Source organism: Danio aesculapii, chromosome 4 (assembly GCF_903798145.1).
Source record: "Danio aesculapii chromosome 4, fDanAes4.1, whole genome shotgun sequence".
Classification (NCBI taxonomy): domain Eukaryota; kingdom Metazoa; phylum Chordata; class Actinopteri; order Cypriniformes; family Danionidae; genus Danio; species Danio aesculapii.
Window position 1 is genome coordinate 5240477 of NC_079438.1, and position 20220 is coordinate 5260696.

General features: G+C 37.1%; 1 protein-coding gene across 1 annotated transcript in view; it reads left to right on the top strand.

Moving 5' to 3' along the window:
* Positions 1 to 218: 218 nt before the first annotated feature.
* LOC130221935 (gastrula zinc finger protein XlCGF26.1-like) overlaps positions 219 to 20220 on the top strand; it is a 151600-nt gene continuing 131598 nt past the window's right edge. The window contains exon 1 of the mRNA XM_056454515.1: positions 219 to 364. Coding sequence (XP_056310490.1) covers positions 280 to 364 — 85 coding nt within the window. The 5' untranslated portion in view covers positions 219 to 279. The remainder of the gene's footprint in view (positions 365 to 20220) is intronic.

The window sequence follows — 20220 nt, forward strand, 5'->3', positions numbered from 1 at the left end:
CTTAAAGTACCATGGTAAACAATACAAGGACCATGTCACAAGTTGTCACTGAACAAATGTGTGAATATAAAACCAACTTTACCTCAATGATTTATTTTTGATTTCTTGTTTCTTTCATCTTTTTGTTAATTGCTCTAATTAAAAGAAACTGTTGAAGCAAGTGTTGAAGAGAAGTTATTTTGTTTCGGCTCATTGTTTTGTTCATTTTAAACAGGATAAAGTTTCCAAACACAGAGAAAAACTCCTGCTGAAGCGACTGATCTCCACACTGTTATAAAGATGGCGTTTATTAAAGAGGAGAGTGAAGATGTGAAGATTGAAGAAACATTCAGAGTCAAACAGGAAGATCTGCAGGAACAAACAGGTTGGTTTTCATTCTCAAAGACCAACTCAGTCATTTGATCCTCATTCATATAATTTTTAATAATAAGAATACTAAATTAAATCCATCTTGCAGCTCTGAGTGTGCTGCCTAGTTCTGCTAAATGCACATAATAACTCATTGAAAGACAGGAATGAGTTTCTTTCCTGTTCTTGTTCTCATGTCTTTTGTCATTCTTTTATGTATTATTAGTCTCCCATTTTCTTTACCTTCTTAAGTTTGTTGCTTTTCTTGTTCTCCTACTGTTTGTAAAGCGTCCTTGAGCACTGGGGCTATACAAAATAAATAAAACAATAAATGAAAACAAGTTTAACTGAGCTGTTGATATACGGTATTCTTGTAGAAGTCTATCTGCTATTACGTTGATCGTGTTGAATTAGTACAGGGGTGTCCAAACTCGGTCCTGGAAGGCCGGTGTCCTGCAGCTTTTAGCTCCATTCATGCAGGTGTGTTGAGGCAAGTTGTTTCTAGAAAGCCTAGTAAGAGCTTGATTAGCTAGCCCAGGTGTGTCTGATTAGGGTTGTAACTAAACTTTGCAGGACACCGGCCCTCCAGGACAGAGTTTGGACACCCCTGGCTTAGTACTTTCAGCTTGCATATGTCACGTTGATCACAATTTCTTGATTTTTCTTCTTTATGGATTAAAACTTGTTTCTAGTAGTTGTTACTAGTTCTCACACATTTTTTCACCTGCTACTCTGCCAGGAACTTTGCAGCTTGAGAGCACCTTCATTAATAATCTAAACATTTAGTTAGAGATTGATCGCAAGATGTGCTCAAAAGCGTGGCTACATGTGGTGAAGAATGATGGCAAGGCTAAGTGTAATTATTGACAACATAATAAGTTGTAAAACAGAGTCACGACCAACATGACAAAGCATCTGCGGTTGGGTCACATACCTTACGAATATTGAATTAAAAGAATGGCGTGTTCGGTTCATTCTGCTTCCTGCAGGTGCATCTAAGAACAGTTTTGCATTTAACTTAGTGTAACTTCTTGAGCGTGATGAGCAGTTCGGTGTTAGTTTTTATTTAAAAATCTTGAGGTGAAACTAAACTGCGTATTCTCTCCGCCTCCTCATTCATAAACAGCGGGACGCACTGCTAAAGCACGCTGGAGAGACAGCTTTACACTCCGTCATTCATAATCTTAGCTGTTGTATTGAGTTGAAAGAATATATAAAGTAGAATGTTCTTTCAACAGTCCAGATATATTTAATCTTTTTCTTTTGCTAAATTTTTGTCATTTCTCTTCTGCAACATAGATTTTTTTTAAATCTGCTTGATTCTTTTAAAACTGAAAGCAGCGCCCGTCACTTGGTGTTTTTCTATAAGATACACCTTTGTGAATGTTTTATTTTATGTGTTTAGTCTTTAATGTGCTTTTAATCATGTTATTAAAAAAAGCGTGTATATACCTATTAAAATTGAATAAAGAGCATGGTCTAATCAGAAATAAATGTAATTAGTTATCTATTTCATTATTTCATGCATAAAATAGGCTAGTCTATTTATAAATTGACATCAGATTACTGAAAACTAACCTGAATATCTGCGTGAATAGGGCCACAATTACTTTTTTTTATATTGAAACAATTGGATAGTGTCTTTCTGTCTACATGACAGGCAAACGTGTCAGAAAAAAAAAAAAACTGCTGAATCTCCACGAATATTTTGTTGACTTATAAAATAAATGTCTGTTTTAGTGATGTTAGTAATGCATAAAAAATGCAAAGCAGAATTCTCCTGAGCTCATTAATCCACTGATGACAGCCACTTTGTGTTGGCTTTTAAGCTGGTTAATGAGGTTTGTTGTGTTACCTTGGGAAGTTTGAACTAAACAGGAGAAATGCTACCTGATCAACATTACATTCCTCAAAAAAAAACACTTGCAATCTAGATGCAGTCACCTCATGCTTGTGTTGCAGTATAATCTGTAAACTCCACGCATTAAAATATTGGCTTGGTGTTTATACTGTAAAATTGTGACGATATTCATTTATTGATTGTGGGCCACAAATATCGTTATCGTGATAATAATATTTAGTTCCACTACAACCACATTTTTTTAATCGCAAAGCCATGAAACCAAATAATCATGCATTCTAGATTGTTGGTGTTTTCCCTGTTGGGAAGAGGTAAAATGTGTCATTTTTACTGTTGATCATCAGTTGGCTGCATTAACCCTTTAGATAGGCCTGTTCAAAAAAGTTTTTGTCTTTTATACAGAGTTCAGTGGAGTAAAACAGCAGATTATAGTGTGCGTGCATAAATACACTTTGTAGGGGGACCAACAATTTTAAGCCAAAAAAGACCAGTCTATCAGATGAAGAAGAGCAGGAGTCAGAGATTTACTTAAAAGAAAGTTTACTGTAGATAGTTTGCAGTTTCCTCAGCAGAGGCCAGCTTTAACACTCGCCAAAAGTTTGTATACTGCTCTACTTATAATCTCAGAACAACAACAATTAGACTCTTGGATAACGTCATTAACTGCGACATACATATAAGTGTTTAACCCCCAGGGGTCGAAGACCGCGTATACACGTTTTGATGCGTCTTCTCCTCAAAACGCTAAAAAAACCTAAAAATTACACTTTCAGTTTTGATCTTACAGATAAGATCAATACATCAATTGAATCTGTTAAGTATCTAGTTTTTATTGTGTACACTCTCAATGCCAACAAACTTGTGTGCTTTTGCAATATAAGGATAATAAAAAAGTATTCTCTCTTTTCTCTCTCTGCGAACTGTTTAGAAATGCATCAGTAAAGTGCACTGACACCCCACGAAAACAAAACACAGATAACTGGAAAGGAATATCGGTTTCAGTGTTTCCTCTAGGTTTATAGTTTGGGGAGGGGCACGGCGTGGCTGTTCAGACTGACACTGACACAGAAGTCATGGTGTTAATTTGTTTCTTTTGAATGACAGCAGTAAAAAACAACAATTATTTGAACTGTACAAGCTAAAAATTTACTTTTTTTAATATCTTTTTTTTTATCTACAAAGTGTGCAGCTTTAGTCACTGTAGTGTATCTTGGGCTTAATTACTTACTAAATAAAGTATACTTTATACTTGACCTTAACTTAAGAATACTTCTTTTTTTTAAGGGTGTATTTACAGACTTACCAAGATCAGTCTTGTACAGCAAGGGGCAGTATTGCTGCTCTGACAGCCAAGTTGGGTCAAAGCTAGGGATGTTCTGATCAGGATTTTTGCTGCTGATATTGAGTACCGATTCCTTGTCATGGTGATCGGCTGATACTGAGCACTAATTCTAATGCTTCAAGCTTTATAATGCGTTGAGCACATTTTCCCTCAAATTATGAACCTTAAGAGAAGATCTCGCCTTACCGAAGAGAATAAATGAAAGGTGCTGCATATATTAACTTAAACGCCTCTTTAGGTGTGAACGTGTCATGGCCAAAAGCAGCTTTACAGAAAATAATTCATCCATTCATTTCACTCTGGCTAAGTGCCTTATTTATCAGGGGTTGCCACAGCGTAAAGATCCACCACAGAATATAATATAACACAGATATAAAAATAGTTTGAAAAAAAATAAAAAAATTACAATGCAATTTGCAAACACTGCAAATGATGAAAGAAGAATTCAACATGTCTCAATCAAGAACAAGTTTGGAGCGTATGTTTGATGCATAAGAATTAAAATGCACACCTATAAACCTAATACTTCTTTACTAAAAGGAAAGATGTCTCTAAACTATAGCAATGAGAGTATTACAAGAATGTATATTATTAAAGAGCCCATATTATGGGTTTTTGAAAATGCCCTACTATGTAGTGTGTAACACAGCTCTAAGTGAAGTGAAATATCCAGCTAAGGCTTAAATCTGTAAGTGTACAGTGTTTAAAATTATTGATTCATCTATAAAAGAGTCGACTCATAGTGCTTCAAACGAGTCGTCTTGATAACGAGTCATTAGGTGTTTCGCGATGACGCAGCCACGAAACACAAGCCTCGCCAGTAGTTACGCGCGCAAACCAGGGAGATTTGAAACCTGCGGCCCCGCCCACTAACACAGAAAAAACACTAGACACACACACACAGACGCCGCCGGTCGAATGAAGTCACGCTGTGCTCAGATGGATAATATTGACAGTCTCTACCCAAAGATGAGTTGTGAACTGTGAAGAGTCAGTGGTTGAGGTTTATTCACTAGTGTAAGTAAGTGTGATTAAAATTGTTGCCTCGTTTAACTTGCAAATTATGTATTTATTGTGTTTTGTTACTTGTTAACCTGGTACAGTACACGCGGTTACTCTTTATATTCTCTTATCACATGTAAGCCACGTTAAAAACGCGACGCGTGCCGCTTTGTTTACGGATTTAACGTTAAAGGCTTTTGTGAGCTCGCGTTCCACTTCCGTTTGTCGTTGCTATGGCGATCGTAAGCTAGGAGACGGGAGAGGTGTCGATCTCCCTAGTTCTGATGAGGAGCGTGATGTGTGTGTGTGTGTGTGTGTGTGAGAGAGAAAGAGAGAAAGAAAAAGAACAGGTCGAGTTTGTGACGCCTAGGGGCTAGGAGACAGGAGACTCGCGTCGCTTTCCCTAGTTCTTCTGAGGAGCGTTGTTTGTGTGTGTGTGTGTGAGAGAGAGAGAGAGAGAGAGAGAGAGAGAGACTTGCGTCGCTTTCCCTAGTTTTTCTGAGGAGCGTTGTGTGTGTGTGTGTGTGTGTGTGTGTGTGTGTGTGTGTGTGTGAGAGAGAGAGAGAGAGAGACTCGCGTCGCTTTCCCTAGTTCTTCTGAGGAGCGTTGTGTGTGTGTGTGAGAGGGAGAGGCTAGGAGACTCGCGACGCTCTCCCTAGTTCTTCTAAGGAGCGTTGTGTGTGTGTGTGTGTGTGAGAGAGAGAGAGAGAGAGAGAGAAAAAGAAAGAGCAGGTAGAGTGTGTGACGCCTAAGAGACTCGCGTCCATCTCCCCAGTTCTTCTGAGGAGGGTTGTGTGTGTGTGTGTGTGTGTGTGTGTGTGTGCGTTGGTGCGGCCGGACTGTTGGGACAAAACACCTGAATACATACCGACACTATGGGCACACACCGTAACTATGAGTACAGTGCTGATGTCCCGATAAGTCGAGCAGTGTAGAAGTGTTCAAAAAAGCGCGCCTTACCACCTCCCGCGTTTTCTCGTTATGTCTCAATAATTACGGTGAACCCGCTTGTCTGCGTGTATCAGTGTATGCTCAGAGTGTATAATCTCCCACTATCGTAACTTCTATGCTACTGCCGTTCCATACACATTTCAGCAGCGGAATCCTCGTCAGCGATTGGCTGGATTTGGTCGCGTTTCATTGGTCAAGCAGCGGAATCCTTGTCAGCGATTGGTTGGATTTGACGTCCGTCACAGTCAGCGCTTCTGATTTTCAATTGGTTGTCGAAGCTACACGAGGGAGAGAGGAACAATTAATCTAAATTAGCTGAATTATTAGGCTTAATTCCAGCCACGTTAACTATCGACAACGACAGAAGACTAACATTTGTGCATCTTCAAGGTATGAATTGCTTATTTACTATATAATCATGTGGTGTGTGTTAAATTAACTTTAAAAATTCTGTGCAAGACGATTAGTCAGGGTCATTTCACAGGTGCAACGCTATAAGCAGACAAAATGGTGTCTGAACTAATTACAGTAAGATAAGATTTTTTGTTCATTTGTTTTATTATTTTTTTTACAAGCGAAATTTGACTACTTTATACAGTTCATTAAGTATTCACCATTTTGTTGTCATAAATACACGAGCGCATTATTTTTCATTTATTTAATAATTCATTAATTATTAATAATTTGAGTAAATGAATTTGCAGTTTAATACAGTATTGTATTAAATGTAATATATAAATACAGCTGCCCTAATCTAGCAGTATTGTTGATTACCGAAATAAATAACGTTAACATTGTATATTTTTGTTTTTTTAATTTCTAATGCTGAAACAGAATTGTTGAAGTTTTTATAATACACAAATATTTCATATATGCCACGTATATTAATTTTTTTTGAGATATTACTACAGTCTGACAACTGCTATAATTGCATTAATATGACAATTCTCATATTATAAAACACGTTGTGGAAACCAAATTTTCATGTTGTTCTTCCTTTTTTTAAGTCAACATGTTAAGAAAAAGGAGAATAAAACCTGAGCAGGATGCAAAAGAGTCCATATTGTCAGGCAAAGACAAAGCCTTCATTGAGGGACGAGAAATTAACCCGTTTAAAGGTAAGATGTGCCTTACAAATAGTGTTTTCACTTTCCCACTTCCTAGCTGCATATTGTGCATACAAGCTTCAGTCAAACAGGAAAACAATGTCAATATTTCTCTAATTTGAGTTACAGATGATAGTGTTCTTGAAGCCTATTGATGAAAGCCCTACTTTTTCCAGTTACTGCACCTCATGTTAATATGTTTATAGACTGTACAACAAAAAGGTTGACTTTTTTGCCATTTTAGGGAGAGGTGTGTTTGCACTGGAGCACATTGAACCTTCTAGATTTGTCGTGGAATACCGTGGGATTCTCTCACATAGTAAACATGTTGAAGACAATAAAAGCAACTACTTGTTTGAATTTACATTTAATGGAACACATTACTGGTAAGTTGTACGTTTTTGGTTTCTTTTTAAACATTTTTTTTAAAAGTAATTTTTAAAGATGTATAATATTTTAAAAAACACGAGTACATTGAAATGTATCCCATATTTTCATTAAGGCATTAAGTTTATAACATGTTTGTCAACACAATCAAAAGTGGATGATGCTAAATACAGGCGTGAACGAGGTCTAAAATGTTTTAAGCTTGTGTACTGTAAATCATTTTCAGTGGTAGTCAAAAATGCATTTCATTTGCATAAATATTAATAATAATTTTTATTATTTTATCAATATAATAATTGTTATAAAAAAGTAACCAATAACAAGGTGGTCATGATGTTAACAGAGACACACTTAGAAAAGGATAGTAACTGTCATATATTTGACAAAAGATTAAATGGGCCAAGGTTAACTTAACAAAATATTCAATATAAGGGTAGTACTTTGTGTTTCAGTCAGGAATGTTTTAAGTATGCAGTATTTTTCCCACAGCATCGATGCTTCAAAAGAGGATGGATCACTTGGACGTCTAGTGAATGATAATCACAGGAATCCAAACTGCAAAGTGAAAAAAATCGTTCTTAAAGGAAGGCCACACCTGTGTCTGTTTAGTATAAGAGATATATTTGCAGATGAAGAAATCACCTACAACTATGGCGATTTTTCTTGGCCATGGCGTTCAAGGGTAAGTATGCGTTTTGCTAGAGACTGTTTTCTATTACCAGAGGCCAGCTTAGTTGTATTGTGTTTTGAATTTTATTTATTTGTTTTACTTTTTGATGTTTCAAATTGCTCTAAAGAATTATCTTAATTTTTGTGCAGGTTTTTATATTTTTGTTCTATTTCTGCTATGTACACAAAATAGTTGTGTAAGTGGCTGTAGATATTTACACTTTGGTTATTATTGATTCTACTTCTGTTAGTTGTTGTAGTCACTTAGCAAATCAATCTTGTTTCTCTCTCTCTTTTTTTTTCTTTTTTCTTAACATAAGTCAAAGAGAATTAAACCGCCACTTTGCAAACCTTCTTGTCTTAATCTTGTGTTTCTCTTTCTCACATTTACAGGAATTATGTGGAGAGTCATTGGTGACTGAGACTGGATGCAGTGTGAAGACCTCCACATCAGGGAAAGAGAAAGTAAGTACATTTAATTTCCTTCTTGACAATAGCTATGTTTCCATCTAAATATGCAAATTAAATTATCTGCTAAACTGGAATATTGCATAAAAGATGTGGAAATAAAGCAGTGTTTCTATCCAATGAGTCAAAAAAAATCAAAATCGTCACTTCCTGATTAACTGGTGCCAAATGTCAAAAGTAAAAATGGAATTTTCTGTGGTAGGACAAGCTGTGTGAATCTTTTCTTCATTTAATGAATTACTTGCACCTCAGAAGACAATGGCATGCAATGAAGGCTTGAGATGCGGAAAACAGACGATATTGACAATTCTGGAAGTAATAATAGGTTAATATAATAACACTAAAGGTTTTTTGTATTGCGTATTCATATGCAAAAAATTTATCACGTACACAAACGTTGCACACTGAGTCCGATGCAAATTAATCAATCGTTACGAAAAAATGTTAAACAATTTGGAGTCAGTTTAAACTGTGATACTTTGTTCTGCTCTCTTTTCCAAAGTAGAAAAAAAGGAATAGGCTGCATATTGTGCTCATCCAATGCTGCATAGAGAGGAAAAGTGGAAAAAAATTGGTTCAAATTTTTTTATTTTTTAATGATGGACGAAAGTTTCAAAGGCAGTGCGTCAATACGATTCACACGTGAGGTTGAATATATTTTTTAGCGTGTGAAATTTATGGATGACAAATTTTGGATTCAGTGTTCAATAACCTTAATACAGAAGTGGTTAAGATGTTTTAGAATGGCTGAATCAACATTTCAGATGTTCTACAGTGTGCTCAGCCTGCTGGTTTGTCCATTCACACACATTTTTATCATCAGATGATTTCTTGTAACAAAATCACACGACTTTTTGTCGACTCATTTGTTCGGTAAAAGTTTCTTTCATAGTTTGACATTTTGTGTCTTATCAAATAAAAAGTTTATCCTACTCTGTTATGAGCATATGTTTTTTATGCGCATTTTCAAAATTTATGCGCATTTCCATATACATTTTTAGGTGGATGGAAACAGCTTCTGACCATGTTAGATATATGAGGATTCAGCACCATTTTAGGCTATTTTTCCTGGGCTGTTTTTTTTTTCAACTCTGTTGTGTATTCATTTATAATAATGGTTAGTGTATTGGGGGATGGGCGTGATATAAACATGAAATGTAAGGACAGTTTGGCCTTGTGAGGACCCACTTATTTGAACACATTTGATGAATAGAGTTGGGTTGGTTATGTGTTGGCTTTTTAGGCTCAGTTTATGCTTACCATTCACTTTCTTGTACAAAAATCAGATAACAAATACAATTTTAGAAATCAAATTTTAAAATCCAATTTTAAACGCCTTCAATTGGTCAGGTTATATTAGTTCATTATTTAATTAAGTGTGGTAGCCACTTGGCAAGCTTTCTGACCCAATCTTGTGCCTTTCCTTTTGACATTTACAGGAATTATGTGGAGAGTCATCAGTGGCAATGATAGAATGCAGTGTAAAGACCTCCACATCAGGAGACAAAGACAAAGTAAAGACAAAGTAAGTGCCCCTCACATCAAAGACAAAGTAAGTGAATTTAATTTCCTTCTTGACACTGGCTTAATCCCAATTTTCTGCCCCTTAGCCCTTCCCCTTACCCTAGAATTGGGTGTCCCAATTTTTTTTATCTTGATGGCATAGGGCTTAGGGGTGAGGGGAAGGGCTAGATAGCCCTCGAAACCAAGGGGTAGGAAAATTTCCCAAAATATATCATCTACAGCGACAGCATGGCTGCACACAGAATTCAGGAGATGCACAGATTAGCATTTTTTTGATCATTATTATGAATTTTTACAACAAACAAGCACATGATTTAATACATTCATAACATCGCTCGTGTGTTACCATCATGCTTAAAAAAAAAAAAAAAAAAAAAAAACGCTAAATTTAGCTATTTATAATCCCTAAATAATAACTTATGTATAGCAGTCCCACGACATTCTGACACTCGATGACACTCGAAAACCCTGTCAGAAAAGTATAGTGGCTGAGAATGAGGTTTCTACAATGTCTGCTATAATGTTAATGTTGTTGTGTATGTGTATACATGAATCTGGCCCGGGTGTAAATGCACAGTATAGTTATAATCTTATTGCCACATTATATTATCATGATAACATGATATATGCCTTCAGTGATTTCCTGAAGATAAATGTCCAAAAATAACACAACTATAATAACTACAGCAGTCTCCATCATCTATCTCATATGAAGGAAGAGATCGGGATGACATATGATGATGTGTGCAGGTGTTGTAGTTTTTTAGTCTTTTAGGCTGTTTTTCCGTGGACTGTTGTCTCAAAAACATTGTTGTGACGACTCACTCTTTGAGTAAAATATACACTTCTGTATTCATTTATAATAATGGATAGTGTATTGGGGGATGGGCGTGATATAAACATGAAATGTAAGGACAGTTTGGCCTTGTGAGGACCCCCATATTTGAACACATTTGATGAATAGAGCTGGGTTGGTTATGTGTTGACTTTTTAGGCTCAGTTTATGCTTGCCATTTGCTTTCTTGTACCTAAAATAACAAATCAAATTTTAGATGTTGTCCATGATTTCTTCATTCATTTGCTTTTCCGTAAGACCTGCAATTGGCCAGGTTATATTAGTTCATTAATTAATTAAGTGTGGTAGCCACTTGGCAAGCTTTCTGAAGCAATCTTGTGTCTTTCCTTTTGACATTTACAGGAATTATGTGGAGAATCACCAGTGGCCATGATTGAATGCAGTGCGAAGACCTCCACATCAGGGAAAGACAAAGTACGTAAAATTAATTTCCTCCTTAACACTAAAAAATGTCAGATGTAGGAGGGTTAAGCAACATTTTAGGCTTTTAGGTTGTTTTTCCCTGTCCTGTTGTCCCGAAAACATGGTTTTGACGACTCACTCTTTGAGTAAAATATACCCTTCTGTATTCATTTATAATAATGGATAGTGTATTGGGGGATGGGCATGACATGGACATGAAATGTAAGGACAGTGTGGCCTTGTGAGGACCCCTATATTTGAACACATTTGTTGAAGAGAGTGGTGGGACTATAATGTCTCATTATAGGCCAAATAGCAGTTAGCAGCACACTAGTCCCCTCTGCAAAAAGCCAATAGGATTATTACAAAACTAATCAACTGTATTCAACCATAGTTTATTAAACTTGAACTTTTGGTCCATTGAGATCATCTTCACAATATATTACAATTGTCTGAATGTTGAAGCCTGAATAAAAGCACCACAACTAAAATTCTAACACTAGACTATAAACAAACTACACCATGTTCGCTTGCCTTCATCGTCACCTCATCACCATGAACATGTTCACTGTGAGTTGTTTAATGTCTGACAGCACCTGTAGTCCTTTTTAGCAACTTGTTATAAAAAGACGTAACCGCTTTGGTTTGTTTTATTTCAAAGAATAAAACATGACGTATCGTAAGCTTGTGTTAACCATACACCTTAATTTAGGGATTTTACAAAGATGCCATTAAAAAAACATTGACATTAGGACATTGAAAGCAGAAATGCTAAAACACAAACTTGCTTTTGGGGTTTTGTCTATAAAGTGCTGTCATAGTTCCACCAGTCTATAGGGGTTTGTTTTGGTTATGTGTTGGCTTTTTAGGCTTAGTTTATATCTGCATTTACTCTCCTTTACCAAAACTCAGATTACAAATGATTTTGTTGTAGCTGTCCATTATCCTATTAGATTTTTTTCATTTGCAAACATGTCTGTATATGGCCAGGCAACATTACTTCATTGATCCATTAGTTTTTGTGTTTCAGGATTCATTTACATTATTGTGGTAGCCACTTGGCAAGCTTTTTGACCCAATCTTGTACCTTTTTTCCTTTTCACATTTACAGGAGTTATGTGGAGAGTCATCAGTGGCCATGATTGATTGCAGTGTGAAGACCTCCACATCAGGAAAAGACAAAGCAAGTTGTCAATTTAATTTCCTTCTTGATATGAGCTGGTTTTCCATCCAAAACTGCAAATGTAACTTATGTGGAAAATTTAAATATTGCATAAAACATTTGCAACAATCACGGTTTCCATCAAATGAGTCAAAGAAAAAAAAACGCCACTTTCCAAACCGACTTGTCTTAATATTGTGTTTCTGTTTCGCACATTTACAGGAATTATGTGGAGAGTCACCAGAGGCCATTATTGAATGCAGTGCGAAGACCTCCACATCAGGGAAAGACAAAGTACGTAAATTTAATTTCCTTCTTAACACTGACAATGTTAGATGTAGGAGGGTTAAGCAACATTTTAGGCTTTTAGATTGTCTTTTAGACTGTTGTCTCAAAAACATTGTTGTGACGACTCACTCTTTGAGTAAAATATACCCTTCTGTATTCATTTATAATAATGGATAGTGTATTGGGGGATGGGCATGACATGGACATGAAATGTAAGGACAGTGTGGCCTTGTGAGGACCCCTATATTTGAACATGTTTGATTAATAGAATTTGATTGTTTGTGTGTTAGCTCTTTTTACAAATGGCTTTAAGATTTTTGTTAATCATGTCCAAAGTGTTTTGGTATTGATTTAACATTTTAACGTGGATGAGGTTTACCTGATGTGCACACTAACTGCTGTGACTTTCAGGCCATCAAAATGAAGTATTCAGTTAGTTTTTAATTAAACATATAATTAGGCATATGATTATTTTTATTAAACCAATCAGATTATTATTTCATTACACCGAATTGACACTTGCGTATAAAATTAGATTTGGATTGAATTGAATTTTAATAAAAACTTCCCCTTATTACAGTGTCACCATGAAGTTCACAGTGATGTTATCTCCAGTTTGGATTCATGCGACAATTGTAGTGGTCCTGTGTCAAGTCGAAAATGGCTGGCTTTAACCTGCAAATGTAAGTATCTGTGTCACTCAAATAATTAGTATAGGAATGTATGTGTGATCATTTTGAATCTGTGTGGATATTTTTTGACATTTGTTGTTTTTAAGTAAATAAAGTTTATATTAAAGAAAAAATTAATGGAAAATTGTGCAGTAATCTGTTGAAAAGTAAAAGACAATTTTTTTTCTTCAGTATGTTCAAAGTCATGGCACAAAACCTGCTTTCTGAAGAATATGAGAATGGTATGTCAAGAACACTTATATTATTTATTAACTATTAACACGAAGTTTGTTACATGAAAATTGCACTGGACTTTAAGCATAGTGCAGTATTTTGTAAATGGGGTTTTAATTGTAATGAAACTATTATCATTATAAATGTTGTTTTTTTTTTAGCCAGAGGTTGAATTTTCCAGCTTTGAAGAAACCAGCTCTGATGAACTATATTCTCCGTGCCCTAAAACCTCAAGCGATGACTCCTCTGATGACTTCATCCCTGACTCCCAACAAAACAGTGGCAGTGATAATGATTTGTCTGTCCAGACAACGAAACCACCATCCCATAAAACCACACGATCTGACTTTTTAAAGAGGGCAAAGAGTGTTCCACAACTGATTACTTCTCACACTCAAGACATAGTGTGGGATAAAAACTGCTCTGCTGAAGATCTCATATCTGATCATGTACCTGTTGATGATAGTGGCAGTACCACAAACAAAATTGACAAACTCCAAGGTTTTAAGATGACGCCAACAAAGTCTTCTGATAAACAGTCAGCAACTGACAGCGTGTCAAGCCTCAAAGGAACCCCCCAAAAAACTCTATCCACCCATAAAAATTATTGCTATGTGTGCAAGAAACCTCAATCTAAAATTTCCCGTCACTTTAAAAAGCATCAAGATAGTGAGAAAGAAATTGCTGCTGCATTCTTGCTCCCTAAAAACTCGCGTGACAGAAAAAGGTTGCTTGAGAAGTTACGAAACAGAGGCAACTACGAACACAATCAAGAGGTTATGGAAAGTAAAAGTGGACCACTGAAGGTTAGAAGAAGGCCAGGAAGATCAGAGAGTAAAGTGAGTGCCAAATCGTATGTTCACTGTGTATACTGTAAAGGCCTGTTTGTTCGCAATGAGCTGTGGCGTCATACTCGGAGATGCCCTTCAAAAGTATTTTCAGAGTCTGAAGCAACTGGAAAGGCTAAAGTCTTAGTGTTGGCAGATATTGCAGAGTCAACTTTCTCCCAAGCAATATCTCCTGAGGTTTGGAAGATCTTGCGAAATATGAAGAATGATGACATTTCATCTGTAGTTCGGAATGATTTTCTCATACTTCAGTTGAGTCAGAGTCTTTATAACAAGCATGGCAGTGATCCAACAAAATCTGAATACATCAGACAGAAAGTTCGTGAAATGGGCAGACTCTTGATAAGCTTGAGAAGACAACACTCCATATTTACTTTTGAAGATGCTGTGAAACCAAACAATTTTTACAAAGTCATTGAGGCTGTGAAAGATGTTGCTGGTTATGATGAAAAGAGCCATTCATATAAGACACCCAGTCTTGCACTGAAGTTAGGACATTCGCTTAATAAGATTGGTGACATCATTCTCTGCAGGGCAATAGCAGCAGAGGATGATGATATGACAAAAGCAGCAGAGCGATTCAAAAGACTGTGCTCCAGTGAATGGGCAGAACATGTGTCCCATGCTGCTCTTGCTACCTTGAGCAAATCAAAGTTCAACAAACCATCCACTATACCATTTACACAGGATGTGCAGCTTCTCCACCAGTACTTAGAGAGGAAAGCAGGTGAAGCATTTAACACCCTGAATAATCATGAGTCTTCACAAACGTATTCAGAGCTCACCAAAGTGACACTTGCGCAAGTAATAATATTTAACAGACGTCGTGCAGGAGAAGTCTCAAAAATGACCCTCGAGTGTTTTAAAAGAAGAGATCAGTCTGAGCTTCATGAGGACATAGCTCTCGGTCTCTCTCCATTTGAGCAAAAAATGTCCAAGCATTTCAAAAGAGTAGAAATCATGGGCAAAAGGGGGAGAAAAGTTGCTATTTTGTTGAGTCCTGATCTTCTCAGAGCAATTGAACTTCTTGTTGATAAAAGACATGCATGCGGAGTTGACAGGGAGAACCCCTTCCTGTTTGGAAGACCGAAGTGCTCACCCACCAGCTTCTTCAGGGGACAGGACTGCATCAGACTTTTTGCAAGTCAGTGTGGGGCAAAGAATCCGGAACATCTCAAGTCCACACAGCTCCGCAAGCAAGTGGCGACAATGTCTCAGATTCTTAATCTGAAGGATAATGAGCTAGACCAGCTGGCCAACTTTTTGGGCCATGACATTCGGGTCCATAGAGACTATTATCGCTTGCCAGATGCAACTATAGAAATTGCAAAAATCTCAAAGCTTCTGCTGGCAATGGAGAAAGGAAATCTTGCAAGCTTCCAAGGAAAATCTCTAGATGAAATTGAGATTGAAGGTGCGTGAATCATTTTAAAAATTATACATATTTACAAAGTACTTAAAGGGATAGGTTTTTTCATCTTCGAAATGGCATATAAACAACCCAATTTGTAATTTAATTTGTAAGAACTCTTACTGTCTATAGGAGAATCACGAAGCTCTCAGATTAAAATCAAAATATCTTAATTTGTGTTCTGAAGATGAATAAAGATCTTACCAGTTTGGAATGACATGAGTGAGTAGTTAATGATATAATTTTCATTTGGGCTGAACTAATCGTTTAACGCTACTTCAGTTAAAAAAAAAAAAGTAGAAAAAGAAAATTAGTCATTAGAAGTAGTACATTGTAATCATATAAGGAAATGTGAAAAGACCAAAAATGTGATAAGACATAAATATATAATTAATTTACAATGACAATAAAGTACTATAGTACAGTACTAAAGTATTAGTTCTACTGACAATGTTGGAGCTAAATTGGAATTAAATGTAAATTAAAATGTGCACTTAATGATGTGTATGATTGTTTGCCAAATATGGTTTTTTGTAGATGAAATTGATCTGGAATTAGACGAGGATGAAATAAGTGATGACGAAGATTCAGACCCTGAGACGAAGCGTGAAGACCCTACCAATGAAGTGAGAGGTAAGTTTTAGGTTTTAGGCCCGATCCCAATACTACCCCTCAGCCCCTCCCCAATTCTCTTTAGCTTGAAGGCGTAGGGCTAATGGCCCGTTTCCACTGACTGGAACAGTAGGGTACGGTACAGGTCTGTACGGGTCACCTCTATCAGGCTTGCGTTTCCACTGCCTAAAGGGTACAAAGTGTACCCTTTTGGTGGGTGTGGTGTACGACAAAGTTTCAGTCAACCTCATTCTCGCTCGTGTAAATGTCAAAGTAAAGCTTTACAGGTCGTTCACAAATCATATGAGAAGCACTTCTCACAAAACAGATGCTTTATACATAAATACTGTATAAATGTTCATCAATTCAATTCACCTTTATTTGTATAGCGCTTTTACAATGTAGATTGTGTCAAAGCAGCTTCACATAAAAAGTCATAGTAAATTGGAACAGTGTAGCTCAGTTTGTAGTGTTTAAGTTCAGTTCAGCTCAGTTCAGTGTGGTTTAATAATCACTACTGAGAGTCCAAACACTGAAGAGCAAATCCAACGATGCGCAGCTCTACAGATCCCAAACCATGCAAGCCAGTGATGACAGCGGAGATGGAAAAACTTCACCAATTGGCGAAAGTGAAGAATTAAAAAACCTTGAGAGAAACCAGGCACGATCATTTTAATTTCTCCGCTGGCCAAACGTCTTGTGCAGAGCTGCAGTCTCAGTGGCGGAGGCTGGCCTCAGCGAAGACTCGTCTGTCCCTGGAGCGTCACAGGATTCAGTCTCATGTTCTCCACTCCACTCGCACGTTATCAGGAAGGCTATTCCAGAGTTTAGGAGCTATAAATGAGAAGGCTCGACCTCCTTTACTCGACTTTGCTATTCTAGGTACTACCAGAAGCCCTGAGTTTTGAGACCTTAAAGAGCGAGTTGGATTGTAGCGAGACAGAAGATTGGTTAGATAAACAGGAGCTAGATTATTTAAAGCTTTATATGTAAGAAGCAATATTTTAAATTCAATACGAAACTTAACAGGCAGCCAGTGTAAGGAGGATAAAATTGGGGTGATGTGATCAAATTTTCTAGACCTGGTAAGAACTCTGGCAGCTGCATTTTGTACTAATTGAAGTTTGTTAATAGAGGATGCTGGGTAGCCAGCAAACAGTGAATTACAGTAGTCCAGCCTAGAAGTAATAAAAGCATGGACTAGCTTTTCTGCATCTGAGATGGATAGCATACTTCATAATTTAGCGATATTTCTCAGATGAAAGAAAGCAGTTTTTGTGACATGGGATATATGATTTTTAAAAGTTAAATTGCTGTCTAATATGACACTCAGATCTTTTATAGTAGAACTAACGCTAACTTTGTATCCCTCTAATTGTAGGTCGAGTTGTGAGATCTGCTGTGTACAGGATTTAGGCCCAATAAGTAATAAATCTGTTTTGTCTGAGTTTAAGAGAAGATAATTGTTGGTCATCCAGTCTTTAACATCTTTAATACACTCAGTTAGCTTGGACAGTTTAGACGTCTCGTCAGGTTTAGTTGAAATATATAATTGAGTATCATCTGCATAGCAGTGAAAGCTGATCCCATGTCTTCTAATAATGTCTCCCAGGGGTAGCATGTATATTGTAAACAGCAAAGGGCCTAAAACTGATCCTTGAGGCACCCCGTACTTTACTGGGCTGACTTGTGAAGGCTGTCCATTAATATTCACAAACTGGTAACGGTCAGTTAAGTATGACTTAAACCATTGTAGGGCATGTCCCTGGACACCTGTAGACTTTAAGCGATTAATAAGGATACCATGGTCAATGGTGTCAAATGCCGCACTAAGATCGAGTAGAACTAATAGCGAGATGCACCCTTGGTCAGCAGCTAAGAGTAAATCGTTGGTTATTTTCACTAATGCAGTTTCTGTACTGTGATGAGCTCTGAAACCTGACTGAAAAACTTCAAAAACATTGTTGGTCTGCAGAAAGGAGCATAATTGAGCAGAAACAACTTTTTCTAGCATTTTAGATATAAATGGAAGATTTGAAATAGGCCTATAATTAGCTAAGTTGCTGGGGTCCAGTTGTGGTTTCTTAATAATAGGTTTAATAACAGCTAACTTGTAAGGATTTGGAACATGGCCTAAAGATAAAGATGAGTTGATAACATTAAGAAGAGGTTCTCCTATAACAAGTTTATTATGGCATTACTAACCTTTTTATCAACATGATTTGATTATAACTGTAGATGATCGTGTGAAATATCCTACTGTAACGTCTGCAATTCTATAATATAAATAAAGAAATGCAACATGTATAAACACACAGACCCTTACAATCTCGGATATGTTATCAATTACAGAAAAACTACACACAGCAGACATTAGTGCTCATTTGGGTTCAAAAACAACACGCAATACAATTTCAATTCAATTCAATTCAATTCAATTCACCTTTATTTGTATAGCGCTTATACAATGTAGATTGTGTCAAAGCAGCTTCACATAAAAGGTCACAGTAAATAGGAACAGTGTAGTTCAGTTTGTAGTGTTTAAGTTCAGTTCAGTTTAGCTCAGTTCAGTGTGGTTTAATAATCACTACTGAGAGTCCAAATATTGAAGAGCAAATCCAACGATGCGCAGCTCTACAGATCCTGAACAATGCAAGCCAGTGGCGACAGCGAAGAGGGAAAAAAAAACTTCACTAAAGGCGGAAGCGAAGAAAAAAAACCTTGAGAGAAACCAGGCTCAGTTGGGCACGACCATTTTAATTTCTCCGCTGGCCAAACGTCTTGTGCAGAGCTGCAGTCTCAGTGGCAGAGGCTGGAAGCTGGCCTCAGCGAAGACTCGTCTGTCTCTGGAGCGTCATAGGAAACAGTCTCATGTTCTCCACTCTTCCATGACCATCGCAGTAGTTGTTCAGGATTCGGCCAGGTCCAGGATATGGAAACCTTGGGATCATCTCGTCGTTGGTCTTGGATCGAATCAGTGACTCTGCATAGTCTGAGGGCCTCGGGAAGAGTATCCCCAGGTGGAAATGGAGAATAAAGAAAATAATTAGCGTAGCTGATGTTCACAGTGTATATCAGCAAGATGCATAACCTGTGTGGAAGCCCCCTAAGTGGTGCACTAAGTGTATGCTTTACTGAACAGATAGGTCTTTAATCTAGTTTTGAATTGGGAGAGTGTGTCTGAGCCTCGGACGTTATCAGGAAGGCTATTCCAGAGTTTAGGAGCTATAAATGAGAAGGCTCGACCTCCTTTACTCGACTTTGCTATTCTAGGTACTACCAGAAGCCCTGAGTTTTGAGATCTTAAAGAGCGAGTTGGATTGTAGCGAGACAGAAGATTGGTTAGATAAACAGGAGCTAGATTATTTAAAGCTTTATATGTAAGAAGCAATATTTTAAATTCAATACAGCCCACAGTCAGAGCAGATCTCTCATCTATGTCTGTAATCTTCAGCAGCACATGTAGCCTCTGTTAGACAATAATTCCGTCATTCCCAGTTCATAATAGTCCAAAAGGTGATAATAATAGTTAAACATGGCAGTTTGTTCATGTTTAAGGTTGCAGAAGCATCGTTTGCTGCTGTTTTTTCCGGCTTCTCCTTTATTTTGTGCTTCACTCTCACGTTTGTCTGTTTCTGAAAGGATTGGATATTAGAGCTCTTCAATAATAATGAGCACGTTATTAATATAAGCTCAAGAAGTTTATTTCAAATATATACGCAATCGTGAGTTCTCTGGAGAAAGTGAAACCGCTCGAAGTTTTAGACGGGCTCGTAAAACAACAACAGGACACAGCAGATTTTGTCCTTTTTGGCATTGTGGCTGTTAATCAAGATGACAACAAGATTTGTATAAGCTCGGGCTCGTTATTATATGTATATATTATTACGGTGTAATGTCTCTACTGTGTTTGTAAAAATGGCAGTTCCTTTGTTTTCTTTCTCCTGCTTCTGCAAATGACGCATCTCAGTAAACCAATATCGTTCAGCTGCGCGTCCAGCTCCATCTTTCGGTACCCCTTCTCATGCTCTGTACCCTTTTGAAAGGGTGACCAAAAAGTGGTTCGGTACGGTTCGCT